General features: G+C 40.6%; 1 protein-coding gene across 1 annotated transcript in view; it reads right to left on the bottom strand.

The window, feature by feature from the left end:
* LOC109406925 (ceramide kinase) overlaps nucleotides 1–14,157 on the bottom strand; it is a 45,522-nt gene that overhangs the window by 6,300 nt on the left and 25,065 nt on the right. Inside the window, exons 4-8 of the mRNA XM_062845808.1 lie at nucleotides 5,487–5,732; nucleotides 4,710–4,922; nucleotides 4,301–4,576; nucleotides 1,423–1,839; nucleotides 790–1,172 (exon numbers count right to left, since the gene is read on the bottom strand). Of these exons, the coding sequence (XP_062701792.1) occupies nucleotides 790–1,172; nucleotides 1,423–1,839; nucleotides 4,301–4,576; nucleotides 4,710–4,922; nucleotides 5,487–5,732 (1,535 nt within the window). The remainder of the gene's footprint in view (nucleotides 1–789; nucleotides 1,173–1,422; nucleotides 1,840–4,300; nucleotides 4,577–4,709; nucleotides 4,923–5,486; nucleotides 5,733–14,157) is intronic.

Raw genomic sequence — 14,157 nt, forward strand, 5'->3', positions numbered from 1 at the left:
GTCGGGCCATCACTAGGTAGCAGTAATGAGTAAACGTCAAACAGGATCAAAAACGATGCCAGCGCCGCGAGTGGCCAATTGACCACCTACCGACGGGAAGCAAGCAATGTGTGACGTCTGTTTCTCTGTGATTTTACATCATTTCCATTTGATAATGACTGGAATGAGTACCTTGGAATGTGCGGGTGGCATCACTTCCGGCAAAGATGGCTTTGTGAGTGAAAGGCTGTTTGCAGATCAGAAAAAAAATTCTCGGCCTATCTAGATGCAAGCGAAATTCCTTGCCTGATTCGCTCCAGAAACCGTTTTTCTGCAATCGCAGTACGCAGTTGCGAAGAAATAACAGTTCAAATGGCAGTCACCGTAGAAAATGCCTGCCGGGAATCGCTTAATGGGTTCCTACGCAGATGGCCAGAAATTTCTTGGCCTATCTCGATACGTGGAAAATTCAGGCAAGGAATCGTTCAAGAAATAATAAAGCTTCGCTTTATTCCGGATCCTAGTACAGAGCTGAAACGAAACGTCAAATCAAATGGGGCTTGCTGTGTTAAATGTCTTGACCATTCCGGTCACGGAAAAATAATGCACTGAACGAAAATTACTTGAGCGATTCCGTTTGAAGTGCATACCTCGCATAAGAAGTTTTTTTTTCGAACACAAAACTGGGCTTTAAGCACAAAAATTACCTGTTTGTTATTATCTACTAAAAATGGGAACAATTAATGAATAAAAAAAGACCGGTTCATGCATATCCTTACTCTAATGCTACTTCTTTAAACATAAACTTACGATTTTCTTTGTCTTCGACGACATTGCCATCAGTAGTCTGATGTTGTTGAAGAAGGAGGTATGTCGTACCAGAATCAGGTCCAGATAACCATCGCCCAAGTGACAGTACGGATTGAACCCCTGCGGGCTCCGAGAGCAAGCACAGGAAATGTTAGCACCATTGACCATAAGGAACTTTCCACTAACGGTAACTTCTTGAGTATCACAGTCGATCGGGTTGGCGCTCTTCGTGGACGCATCCTGGCAGCGTTGGCAGTTCTCCATACAACGCACGCCATCGTGCGGATTGTTCCGATCAACTCGCACGTCATCGATCACATCATTTTCCATGTGAATGGTGATGTCCCCAGAATAGCCACGATTTCGGAAGAACTTTTTGGCGCCTTCAATTAAATAAAAGGAACATAAAAACCAGAGTATATTCCAACTGACGGACCGTTTGCTTGTTATGAGGTCGACCGTCATGAAATGCTTGAAATATGTTCTTGCTATTGCTAGGAACACAGACTTTTATGGTAAAGCTAAGATCGACCTTTCAACTAGCCTTAAACAAAGAGTGCATTGGTTTGGAAGGATAAAAAGGATTTTGGATGGATTAAAAATAAAAATTGATCCTCTGCGATTCCAACCTACCTGAATAGTCATACCGTTTCGGACCCATCCACCGATAGTTTTCACTTTCCAATGTAACGTCACCCAGAAATCCGTAGGATAAAACACTGGCATACAATTTGAGCAATTGGGGTCGTCTTTCAGCACGGTTGGAAATCTTAGGGGCGCTGCCGCCAAGAGTATCACTGCCCGATCCTTTCGAATCGTCATTGGTTTGAGCCGGATTAATGTCTCCGCCGCCGCCCTTATCGTCACTGTTGCGATACACACTGGAAATATCTAGTCCGTGTGTTTGACCAAGGATTATGTGAATGATGGAAGTTTTAATGTCGGTTGTGCCGTTCAAGCAATATGCTACCGTATCTGTGCTACCCGCCGGAATGATCCCGATCGGAATACTGGGTTTAGGTAAGTACGGTGGTTGGTTGATGTCCATTCCTGAAAATATGTATAATGAATGGTAAGCAATAATGTAGCTCTTCATTTGATACCCAACCTAGTCAAATGCAAAGAACTAACCAAGGACAAAATAACAGCAAAAAGAAAAAAAATTCCTAGATAGTGGGGGCTGAGATCTTCTCCGACGCCAATGAAGGTGAAGAAGCAGAAGGGACTACTTTTTCGACCTAACTCAAAACCGTTCCCCTTGCCGACAAGCCCCTGGCTCGGATCCAATCAAAGAGAAGGCCGCAACGACAACAACATACTAGGAACTCCTGGCAGAGAGCCTTCGACGCGGCTAACTGTCAGAGAATGATTCAGTTCGACTGCAGAGCACCGCTATGACCTGCGTGCTCCGGTATGACCTGACTTCCCAAACTTGAGACACCTTTTGGTTGCAACTGATCCAGGCACTCATGAAGTCCATGCACCATTACCCATGGACCCATTCGCAACCAAATTACCGTTCCCGGTGGGTACGCGATGAGATTGCGTTTACCAGCTAAGGCTGTTTTAAAGGCCGGGCTGTCTATGGCCTCCCGCCGGAGCCTCTTTGCTCTTCTCAGATTTCCCGGAAAAGAACTAACACTTGGCAAGTTTAGTGCAGCCTTGTGTCTTATGGCCTTCGCCTAAGCTTGCAGTTCAATGACTTTTGTTCCAGTTCCAGTTCAAATCACTAGAAGCAAGCCAATTCACATTGAGCGTCCCTCCTTTAACTGAACCCAAACCACCTGTGGCACTAACGGGCCTTTCCACAACTAAACTGCCGCGGTGGCCACATTCACCTCGCACTGTTGCTGCAGAGCCGTAACGCACTCCTCTGCATCCGTAATGTCATCCAGCTTTTAACACTGGAGAGCTCTGCGAGCTCTCACCTATACTCCTTCGCCTAAAACTTCCTATGCCAAACATTTGTAGACGGGGCCCTTGCGCGCGGTATGCTTTCTAAGCTCTCATTCCTGAGGGTTCTTTCCACCTCCATTATAAGGATTCTATCATTGATACGAATACGTCTGATGCTGCATACGTCGGCTACGAGATTCGTCAGCTCAGCGCCGCTCTCAGGGAGGGCGACACAAGTTTCCACAACCTAAAAAAAGATGGTATTTAGCCTGACACATGCACAAAAAAGTCGGTATATCAACTGAAAAGACGCTTTTTTCGGCTTTTTGGGATATTTCAGCTTGGGAAAACTTGTGCTGCCCCCCTCGACCGCTCCTTGTTGCCTTCAAGAACTCGAAGAAGCGCTCCTTCTAAGATTCCTTGGTCTCTATGATAATAGCGACACCCTTATCTCGTTTGCTGGCAACTGGTACTGTTTCTTATCGTGATCAACGAGATCCTGGTAGAGGAGCATTCATTTAGTACGTCACGCTAATGTTGGGAATTTTGGACCCTCCTCCCCTTGGTGAAGGTTTTTTTTTCTAAAGTTATTACATTGGTTGTAGCATTTCCACAACCCCTCTCCCTCTCCAAAGCGTGACGTACTTTATGGATGACCCCTAGGTGCGATTGATCGTGAACTAAATCGTGGGCTGCTGTGGCAGCCCATTATTATAGAGTACCTAAACTGCCCCCACTCGCAAAACAGTCCCATATGAATAGGAAACCCAGCAAAGGGACTGTTATGCGAGTGGCGGCAGTAAATGACTTCGAATTGGCTGATGACGTTGCTCTCTTAGCCCAACGGCGCTCTCATATGCAGAGCAAGCTCGATTAGCACTCCTCGGCGGCAGGTCTTACCATCAACGCTGCCTTTGCAAGTTAAAACGACGTATAATACACGCAAATCCTATGTTGATACGTCGTTTTGAAAAAGTATTCGAGAATAGATGCCTGTGGTATATTGTAGGTAATTCGTAACGCAAGATTGGAACCCAGCAGGACATCGCAGCAGAGGCAGACCCAGAGCACAGACAAACAGAAGTAACACTACGAACATTTTTCGATTCAAATCATAGTTCCGAAAATCTGTTCGCCCAATACTAAAAGGACTGAGTTTGGCCGACCATGAACTAGGTGGCGGTAGTGGGCAAACGTCAAACTCGAACAAAAACGATACGAGCGCCACGGGTGGGCAGTTGGCCAACTGTCAAATCTTTAAATAGACCGTTAATTCGGTGTACGATGGGAAATGTCAGAGTGTTACGTCTGTTTGTCTGTGCCCAGAGGCTCATGGCAGCGCAGCCTCAACAACAAAATAAAGCAAGTTGACAGAAATTTGACCTGGTCACAGGTCAAGACAATGGCAGCAATCGAGTAGGATGGAGATCTTTCAATTCGGCCCTCTGAACCACCATGGGTGCTCAGGATTGAAAGTAATGAGTGGCAACTGCTCTACTTAACCTATTTTTCTTCTATATGTCTGCCTGCCTATCGACTAGGGTTCACGAGGCGTCCTGTTACCTTCGCAGGCCCACCCTTCCCAGCCTTCCGGGTTACTGAGTCGTTTACTCACCCAAATCGATCATTGTCCGGTAAACCAAACCGTTGAACAGTTCAGCAAACGTTCCGTCGCCACCACAGCATACCACGCCGTCATAGTTGTTCAAATTGATCGTTTGTGATGTCATGATATCGTAGATTTGCTGCGCTCGTTGTGTTATTATCAGGTTGATGTCAACCTGTGCCAATTTGAACAGTGGTTTGGCATATTTTTCGAATAGAGCGAATGCCTTCTGTTTCCCACCATACGGGTTGAGAAAAAGCAGTAGATTTTTCGGTCGATTTTGTTCTATGAACGAAATATAGAAATGAGAGAGAACACATCGTAAATACATCATTAGACCGACAAATAAATTTTCGATATCGCTGACGCGATAAGCCTCCTATGGAGTACAAAGCTCTTTACGTCAGTGCGAACTCACCTCTTAGATCTTCTGATAACCGTTGGTACCAAAGTTTAATAATCCTATGTTCACTTTTAAATAGAACCAGCTGTTGTACTCTCCACTTGCATGTACGAGGTGCCACTAGCCGTGCATAATGTATGATTAGATAGTTGCCATTGGATTGGCTGCTTCCGCTAAGGATGTCTTCCCCACTAGTGGCGTCAGTGTGCAACAAATCGTACGAGTTGGCTGTAGCAATTAGACAAGCAAACGGGAAACAAATATTTGTGTTTTCGTTTTCGCTATTACAGTTTTGTAGTGTTATCATTTGCATCGGCGATGCTGATGCTCAAGAAAATTGCATGTTTGGAATAGTTTGATGAAATGCATTGAAAACTGACTACCATTAGCCAGAACGCCGTCTTGCATAAGAGCTTTTTGCACAAAAAAAATCCTTTTTTAAATCAAGTGGTATTATGAATGGCATTATCCCAACCGACGTTATGCCAAGCGATACAAAGCAAATCAAATTTTTTTATTGAATTGTTTACTAAATAGTAATCGTAGCAATTTTAATGTACTCTTTGTAAGGATTACAGACATGTTTGTGTGTCCAGATTATTGCAAGTATAGTTTTAAAACAAGTGCTTGACCAAGATTGTTTGGGGGCTGGTACAATATGCCATACAATTATTAACCTTTCAGGACGCGCGGCATCAAGCACCCGAAACTAAGGGTTAAAACTTGCTAATAGTTTTCTCATAGTAACGTAACTAAAAAGGATACGTTTATCCGTTCACGTTTAATTCTTACCTCTATTGCTAATATTTGTTGTAGTGGTCACCGTGCTTATCGTGGCGGTCGTTGATATTGATGCTGACGTTGGGAGAACCGGAACGCGATCAAAATCCATATGCTCATTCATCGGGGCATGGGTGCTGGAGGTCGTCCCGTACGTGGTGGTGATAGCATGTGGCGCATTTTTGGCCGATGATCGCCCACTGGCCGTCGCTGATAACGTGACCGATACGATATCGCTAACGGGTACCGATATTTTCCCTGCAATGCAAAAAAGCGCCACAAATCAATTACAAAACGTTATCAGCGAGATTATCAACGTTCTTTTTTATTGCTGTGTATTGACCACACAGATTTCATGATTAAGTAAACCCAAAAGTTGCAAAGCATAAAAATAAAGTGACTTTGAATCAAAGTTACATTTCTTTGTATTTTTTTATTGAAATTGAACGAATAAGAATGCGAAAGAAATCAGCATTACGTTAAATGTTGTGCGCCAGTGTGATGGACCAGACGTAGCTCTTGGAAACATGCATGGTTTTCCAGCAAAACCAACCAGGCAAATGCATGCAACGTTCATAATCTGTGGAAGTTGTGGCTACTTTGGGCTCCAATTCTTCACTGGGATATGTGTTATGTGTGTTGTTCGTTGTCTAGTGTTAGTTGTGCTCAGTCTTTACAGTCTCTGGCTGAAGATGCTGTATAATTTAGGGAACTACACGCAAAAACGGCTACGCTCAAAAATGTGTTCGGCCTGCACATTTTTAGTAAACATCCATGCCGCACATGACTGTGTTGGAAACACACATTTTTTTAAAATTGCTCGTACGCTCACATGAGCATGTATTTTGCAATAATTTCGACATGGCAACCTCACTGGGTTTATAAACCACCTTCAAATACCGAAAAATATTGATATTTTGCAAAAATGTGAGCGTACGAGCAATTTAAAAAAATGTGTGTTTCCAACACAGTCCCTGTGCGGCATGGGCGCTACTCAAAAATGAGAGTTTTTATTTTAGAGAGTAGAAGCTAAAAGGTTTTTTAAGTGAAGTTTAAAGTTTTTCACGATTTTTTTCATCCTATGTATACAAATTTGTATCCCCAGCCAGGGATGGGATCATTCATTTGCAAAAAGTTACATTCACTTGCTACTATCCCAGTTCAGAAGAATGTTATCAAGCAACAATGTATGGATGACTTTACCTTGTAGTTTCGTCTGAAATTTTGCCAAACATCATAAGTGTCACACATGCATACCACAGAACGCTCGCGACCATGGTATGCGTGTGCGACCTCTATGGTGTTCGGGAAATTTTCAGATAAAACTACACGCAGAAAAATGAGGCTTGTTTAAAACAATTAAACACATGGTTGATTTTCAAACTGACCATTTACTTATTCCAAAGTTATATTTCTTTGTTCTTACGTAAAGTTTATCGATCAAAACAACGTTATAAACTTCATTTGTATCAACAAAATAAGGACCACAAACATGGCCCGGAAGCACTCACACATCTTTAAAATTCTTACCCCAACATCGCCACAACGAAGAAAGTGTAGCAAATCCATCACTCCAACTTCGATGTGCAGTTTTGGCCGTGATGGATAACGCGCAGGCACTCAAGACAACATCCACAAAAAGTTGGTCTGTTTCGCCTTTTTGTCTTTTTTTATTCGTTCTCGCTTCCATCCGCTCGACGAGTGTCTAAAAATAGATTTCCAAGCTGCCGCAGGAGCAGCCATCACCAACACAATCACATTCCGGCTTTGTTAGAGGCAAAAGTGCAGTCGTTTAAAACAATCCGGTATTTCATGTTGAAACTACCAAATCTGTGTTTGTTCTAACAAACTGTCAAAAATTTCGACAAATGAAAATATTTGTATTATCAAACAATGGAGCAGTTCAGTTTTAACTAGAAATCAGTTTGTCGCTATAGCAAACTGAAACATTGTTTGATTTGAACTATAATTTAATTGTGTTCACAATTTATTTTCGTGCGTGTATAAGGTAAAATTCATTCATACATTGTTTCTTGATATAACTCTTTGTAAATCGAATATACACTCCCGATCAAAAGTTTGGGGTCACCCCCTCAAAAACATGTCATTTTTTTAGGCCCATATTTCCGCCAATTTGCGTCCAATTTCAAAACCCTAGGTTTCATTCAAAAGATAATAAGTCAAAGAAACTTTGAACATGATTTAAAAGAAACTTTTTGAAAAAAAAATTGTAGGTAAACTTAACCTTAAGTTGCCAAATTCTCTAAAAAATGAATATAAACTTACGGCAGTGTCGCTGGAAATTGGGTCGACCAAATTTTAAGATGAGAGCGGTAATATAACCCATTTTCTATTTGCTTTCAACTGCTTTTTACAGAACTTAGCTAAAAAATCTAGAAAAAACCCAGCTTAATCCACCTAGTGGTGATAGTGCCTTTCTCGTCGAATATGTACTCAACATTTTTTCCGGCCATAAGCCGAAGTGTTCCTGAATCCTGAGAATACTCTAGAACGGAATAAATCTCATTTTCTTCTTTTGTCACAGTGCTCGTTGACTCGTCAATGAGGGGTGGAGTTGATAAATAATAAATGTATTTGATGAAAAAATTCTTAAAAAAATTAAGCAAAACCGCTTAAGGCGAAACTGGAAGCATTTCCTATTTTTTTTTTTGGTTTTTAATTTTTTATAAAATAACGAAGCAATATTTTCAAAATCGGTTTTCGTGCACATGTAGAGTGTGTATCAGGGTATATTCTGATTTTGTTACGTGGCATAAAATGTTTTTCGTTTTTGCAGAAACCATTTTTTGTGAAATTTTGTTTAAACATCGTTTCTGCAAAAACGAAAAACATTTTATACCGCGTAAAAAAATCAGAAGATACCCTGATTCAAGTGATCCACACTCTACATGTGCACGAAACCCGATTTTGAAAATATTGCTTCGTCATTTAATAGTACATCAAAAACCAAAAAATGAGGAAAGGCTTCCAGTTTCGCCTTAACTCATCGGTTTTGATAAAAAAAAACTTCTGGAAGATTCTAATTTCACTTTAAAATTGATAAATCTATTGGTTTATTTATTTGTGCTATTCTTCAAGATGTTGAATTCCGACCAAAATTTCCAAGGGGGGACCCCTCTGGACTCAAGAGAAAATCGAAATTTGTGTCAGCCTTATTCAGAAAAGCAAGAATTTTATCAAAGCCATAATTGAATTTGGAAACTGATTGATGGCTCATATTCCGACGCTATGTTAAACGTATAGGGCGAGCTGCAAAATATCAAATCTCTCAGTTGACTGCTTGACCACCTTCACTAGCACTGGATGCCGATCATTATCAAGACATTTCGGCAATTTTTTTCTGCGCACTTTAGCCTATATTTTATTATCATTAGTTATAAGATTCATGTAAAATTTGACAAAAAAAAAAGTGCAAGCAATCGAAGTTTCCCCTGTTAAAGCTTATTCACATTTCTACCGTGTTACAGAGCGCGAGGACTCAACCAGTCGCATCAAAATTGTTCGCAGTAATTTCAGACGTAGAAGGGGATTGGTGCAATAAAATTTAATTTTTTCCATACAAATTTGATCCATCCTACTGTAAAATGACGCCTCAGGAATCTAAAAGGATGTAATTTGACAAGATCGCTTAAATTTTTTTCAAGATTTTGTTATTTTACACATATTAAACGCTTGCATCGATTTTGTTCACCTGCGTAATTTCAGCAATGGATCCACTGATTCTGCAACACTGCCGGTAACCTTAAGTGTGGCCAGAGACTATTTTCTAGCTGCCCGTGTAACTGGTTAACGAACATTTTTGATAATTTGATGTTTCGCATGCATGGGTTTGGTTTTGTTTTTTTAATTGGTCACTTCCGACGGGACACCTGGAACCGGTTCCGGAACACAACTGGTTCAGATATAGTCTGAAACTATTTTCCTGCTTACCGTTCATCTGGTTATTGAAAAAGCCGCTCTTTGATGTGTCGCATGCCTGGGTTTGGTTCACTTTTTTAACTGGCCACTTCCGGCAGGACATCCGGAACCGGTTCCGGAGTACTACTGGTTCAAACATAGTCTGAAACTATTTTCCTGCTTACCGTTCATCTAGTTATCGAAAAAGCCGCTGTTTGATGCGTCGCATGCCCGGGTTTGGTTCACTTTTTTAATTGGTCAATTCCGGCAGGACGTCCGGAACCGGTTCCGGAACACTACCGGTTCAAACTAGGTTTGAAACTATGTTTCTGCTTACCGTTCATCTGGTTATCGAAAAAGCCGCTCTTTGATGTGTCGCATGCCTGGGTTTGGATCACTTTTTTAATTGGTCACTTCCGACAGGACATCCGGAACCGGTTCCGGAATACTACCGGTTCAAACATGGTCTGAAACTATTTTCCTGCTTACCGTTCATTTGGTTATCGAAAAAGCCGCTGTTTGATGTGTCACATGCCTGGGTTTGGTTCACTTTTTTAATTGTCCAATTCCGGCAGGACATCCAGAACCGGTTCCGGAACACTACCGGTTCAAACGAGGTTTGAAACTATTTTCCTGCTTACCGTTCATCTGGTTATCGAAAAAGCCGCTCTTTGATGTGTCGCATGCCTGGGTTTGGTTCACATTTATAATTGGCCACTTCCGGCAGGACATCCGGAACCGGTTCCGAAATACTACCGGTTCAAACATGGCCTGAAACTATTTTCCTGCTTATCATTCAACTGGTTATCAAAAAATCCGCTATTTGACGTGTCGCATGCATGGGTTATGATCACTTTCTTATTTGGCCACTTCCGGCGGGACACCCGGAACCGGTTCCGGAACACTACCGGTTCAGATATAGTCAGAGACTATTTTCCTTCATCCCGTTCAACAGATAATCGAAAATGCCGTGGTTTGATGTGTCGCATGCATGGGTTTGTTGCGTTTTCATATCTGGCCCCTTCCTGGGGTACCGGTCCGGAACACCTAAATGGCCATAACTCCGGAACGGCTGGACCGATCTGAACCATTTTCAATAGGAAACAATGGGACAATGTACCCCGTCGAATGAACCATCGGTCGTTGAAATCGGTTCATATTTACTATCTAAAAATGAGGTGACCTTTTTGTACACACACACACACATACACACGCACACACATACATACACACACACATACATACACACAGACATCATCTCAACTCGTCGAGCTGAGTCGATTGGTATATAACACTTGACCCCTCCGGGGGCTCTATCAAATTTTCGTTTTTGGAGTGAACATATAGCCTTTCGGTACACCTTGGTGTACGAGAAAGGCAAAAAGTTAATAAGTAAATTAACTCTTCATGTTATCGACCAAAAGTTTGGGGTCACTTTCGTAAAACATGGAAAAGTGATTTGGTGATATCTTCGTCATATCTAGTTCAATTTTAATTCTTTTTGGCTCATTTCAAAGATAATTAATTAAATTTACGTTTGATGTCTTTAACTTAACGTATTTAACGATTTTTGTATATAAAAATATTATGTAAAGTTAACACATTTCACCACACTTCAAAAAATGAGGTAACTTTACGTTAAGTTTTAGTATGTAAATTTCAACAAATATGTGTGGTTCAATGTTTATGCAGTAAGTATCATTCATTTTGTTTCAAATAAGCCAAGAAGAATTGAAATTGAATGAAAGATGACAAAAATATCAACAAATCACTTTTCCATGTTTTACGATAGTGATCCCAAACTTTTGGCCGATACATCATATTGAGGGGTGACCCCAAACTTTTGGTCGATGACATGAAGAGTTAATTTATTTAATAACTTTTTTTCTAGATTTTTTAGCAAAGTTCTGTAAAAAGCAGTTGAAAGCTAATAGAAAATGGGTTATATTACCGCACTCATCTTAAAATTTGGTCGACCCAATTTCCAGCGACACTACCGTAAGTTTATATTCATTTTTTAGAAAATTTGGCAACTTTGGGTTTAATTTACATACAATTTTTTTTGAAAAAGTTTCACCTAAATCATGTTCAAAATTTCTTTGACTTATTATCTTTTAATGAGACCTAGGGTTTTGAAATCGGACGCAAATTGGCGAAGATATGGGCCTAAAAAAATGACATGTTTTTGAGGGGGTGACCCCAAACTTTTGATCGGGAGTGTATATACCGCTGCGTCTGTACACATTCTAGTGGATGTTGGTAACAAAGTTCGGTGAAATTCATTACCTTCTACTGATTTTTTCGGTGAAAATGTTACCGTACGCTAAACAGTTGAAATTTCCGTAAACCATTACCGAAGTCAGTGATTTTTTCTAGATGTGTAGACGCACCACGATAACGATGTGGACGTTCAGCGAGTCTGTTTTTAGGTCATATTGATTCTAACATCTTAGGTCATATTTATTCTAACATCTAACATTCTAACATCATGCATGAGTTGACTCGCGATTTCACTCGTTGCTTTATTTCTGGGTATTCTTATTACTTACATCGATGTTTGAGGATTTTATGATAGAACAAAAGCAAACCTATCGTACAACAACATTGGATGTCGTTCAAATTTATTTGGATTCGTTTTACAAGCGAACGAGATTTCGGCGCTTGACTCGTGAGAGCGAGATTTTGCATGAAAACCTCGCGCATGAGAAAATGATTCAGAATCGCGCGCGAGTTTACTCACGCAGGAGCAGTTCATGAGTGTGCTTTGAGTGTGATTTTACCAACACTGGTTTTATATGTTCAGGTCAAAATCGACAAAATTGCCACTTACACTCCTTTGCATCTGGGCCCCTCAATTGTATTTAACCCTGTTGGGGTCAATATGACCCAGACAGACCCGTTGAACGTCTTCTACGTCAGAGTGGTGAACGAAATTTAACATCCTAGGAAGTTTTAACAAATATATATGCACCACATGTACCATATCTTCTTCTTGTTCGTTTTTGGAGTTATTTACTTTCTCACTAAGTCAGGGACTGTTTCTATCATTGTGTTTATGAGCCCTTCAGGTATCAACCGTACTAACAAAGCATTCTTTGACACAGGTCGGTTTTGCATTCGTATCGTGTGGTAGGCACGAAAATTCTTTATGCTTGCACTACCGGTAGTACAATAAAAAATTAACATAAAAACACAGAGCAGACGTTCATCTTAGTTTATCGTTATGTTCCCGTTTCGCGGCACAACGTCCCAGCAATTACAGTGACATGTTATAATGGTAGTTTCTCGGATTTATCGTTTTTAGCATTCAAGCGCTACCGTCGTTTTGTGTAAGGACGTGGCCGGCGCCGGTACTGACAATATAAAGTTTTGAATCTTCAAAATTGCACATTGAGAATGGATAGCTACACACAGGCCCCATCCGTTTGATTCCCTGTGCAATGTTGACTGTTCTGGTCAGTAACGGAGTAGCAACTACGAATCGTACGGCCATCTCATGCTCATGCTTCAAAAGCGCTACCGTCGTTTAATTATTATTATATTTTATTAAAGACACTTTACCAAGTAAGTTGGCTTTTCTGTCCAACCGTCGTTTTGTGTGCTACTGCATTTTAATGATTAAAAACCTGAATTAATCCACCCATGGTGAACAGAACCCTTCTTACACTTATTCAAATTAATGTTGTATTATTCGTATGTATGTTTGTGATTTTGGTCATTCTAAAAAATATTGTAGATTTGGCATCAAGTTGATTGCTTTCCATAATAGAATCATCGACCATGGGCTCAACTTCCAGAAATGCCAGCCAGAATATCCTAGACTCTTGTGTGGTATGTTTAAACAATAGCTTACATATTCTGGAATAGTGTATCTCTAATGCATGGGTAAGCAAATCATCGAGATACACTTTGTCAAATATTTTTTATCAGTTGACTAAATTAGATCCAAAGTACTTGGGACCCATGGTTGTGGCACAGAGAAATAGACGTCACACTCCGCTCGCTTCCCATCAATCACATTTTTAACGGTTGATTCAAATTTTCGGTAAAAGGTCGATTGATCACTCGCTGTTCTGGCGTCATTTCTGGTTCTGTTTGACGTTTGCTCACTACTGCCACCTAATTGCCCGGCCAAGCACAGTACGTTTAGCATTGGGCGGTTATGTTTTGATGACGATGTTTTTCAATGAAACTTGTTCTAAGAGTTACGTCTGTTTCTATATGGTTATAGATCGAAACCAAACGTCATTTATACATTCTCGGTAACTAAATGTCCAATCAAAATTAAATTCAATACAACTGGACGAGGGTGTTGTAGCTTTCATTTGATGCTAAGATAACCCGAATCGGTTGACAGACGGCTGAGAAATTTATTATGATACATTTTATCAAAAATCTCTCAAAAGCGTAAATTTCATTACTTCTTAGTACTCGTGGAAAGATATCTCGGAAACAAAATGTAAAAACGGCATGAAATTTAATAGCATACTACTTGGATGCTGTAGCTTTCATTTGGTGCTGAGAGAACTCAAATCGGTTGACACACGGCTGATTCATTTATTATGAAGCAGGGCTCTTGAAAAGTTAAGTTGTATTACTCCCTAGCACTCTTTGAAAGATATCTCAGTAACCGAACGTAAAATCAAAATAAAATTCAATAGCGTTCTACTAGGATGTAGTAGCTTTCATTTGCTTCCAAGAGAACTCAAATCGGTCAACAGACGGCTGAGAACCGTGAGTGACATTTTTTTGTAACATACATACA

The sequence above is a fragment of the Aedes albopictus genome, chromosome 1 (assembly GCF_035046485.1).
Source record: "Aedes albopictus strain Foshan chromosome 1, AalbF5, whole genome shotgun sequence".
NCBI classification, from domain to species: domain Eukaryota; kingdom Metazoa; phylum Arthropoda; class Insecta; order Diptera; family Culicidae; genus Aedes; species Aedes albopictus.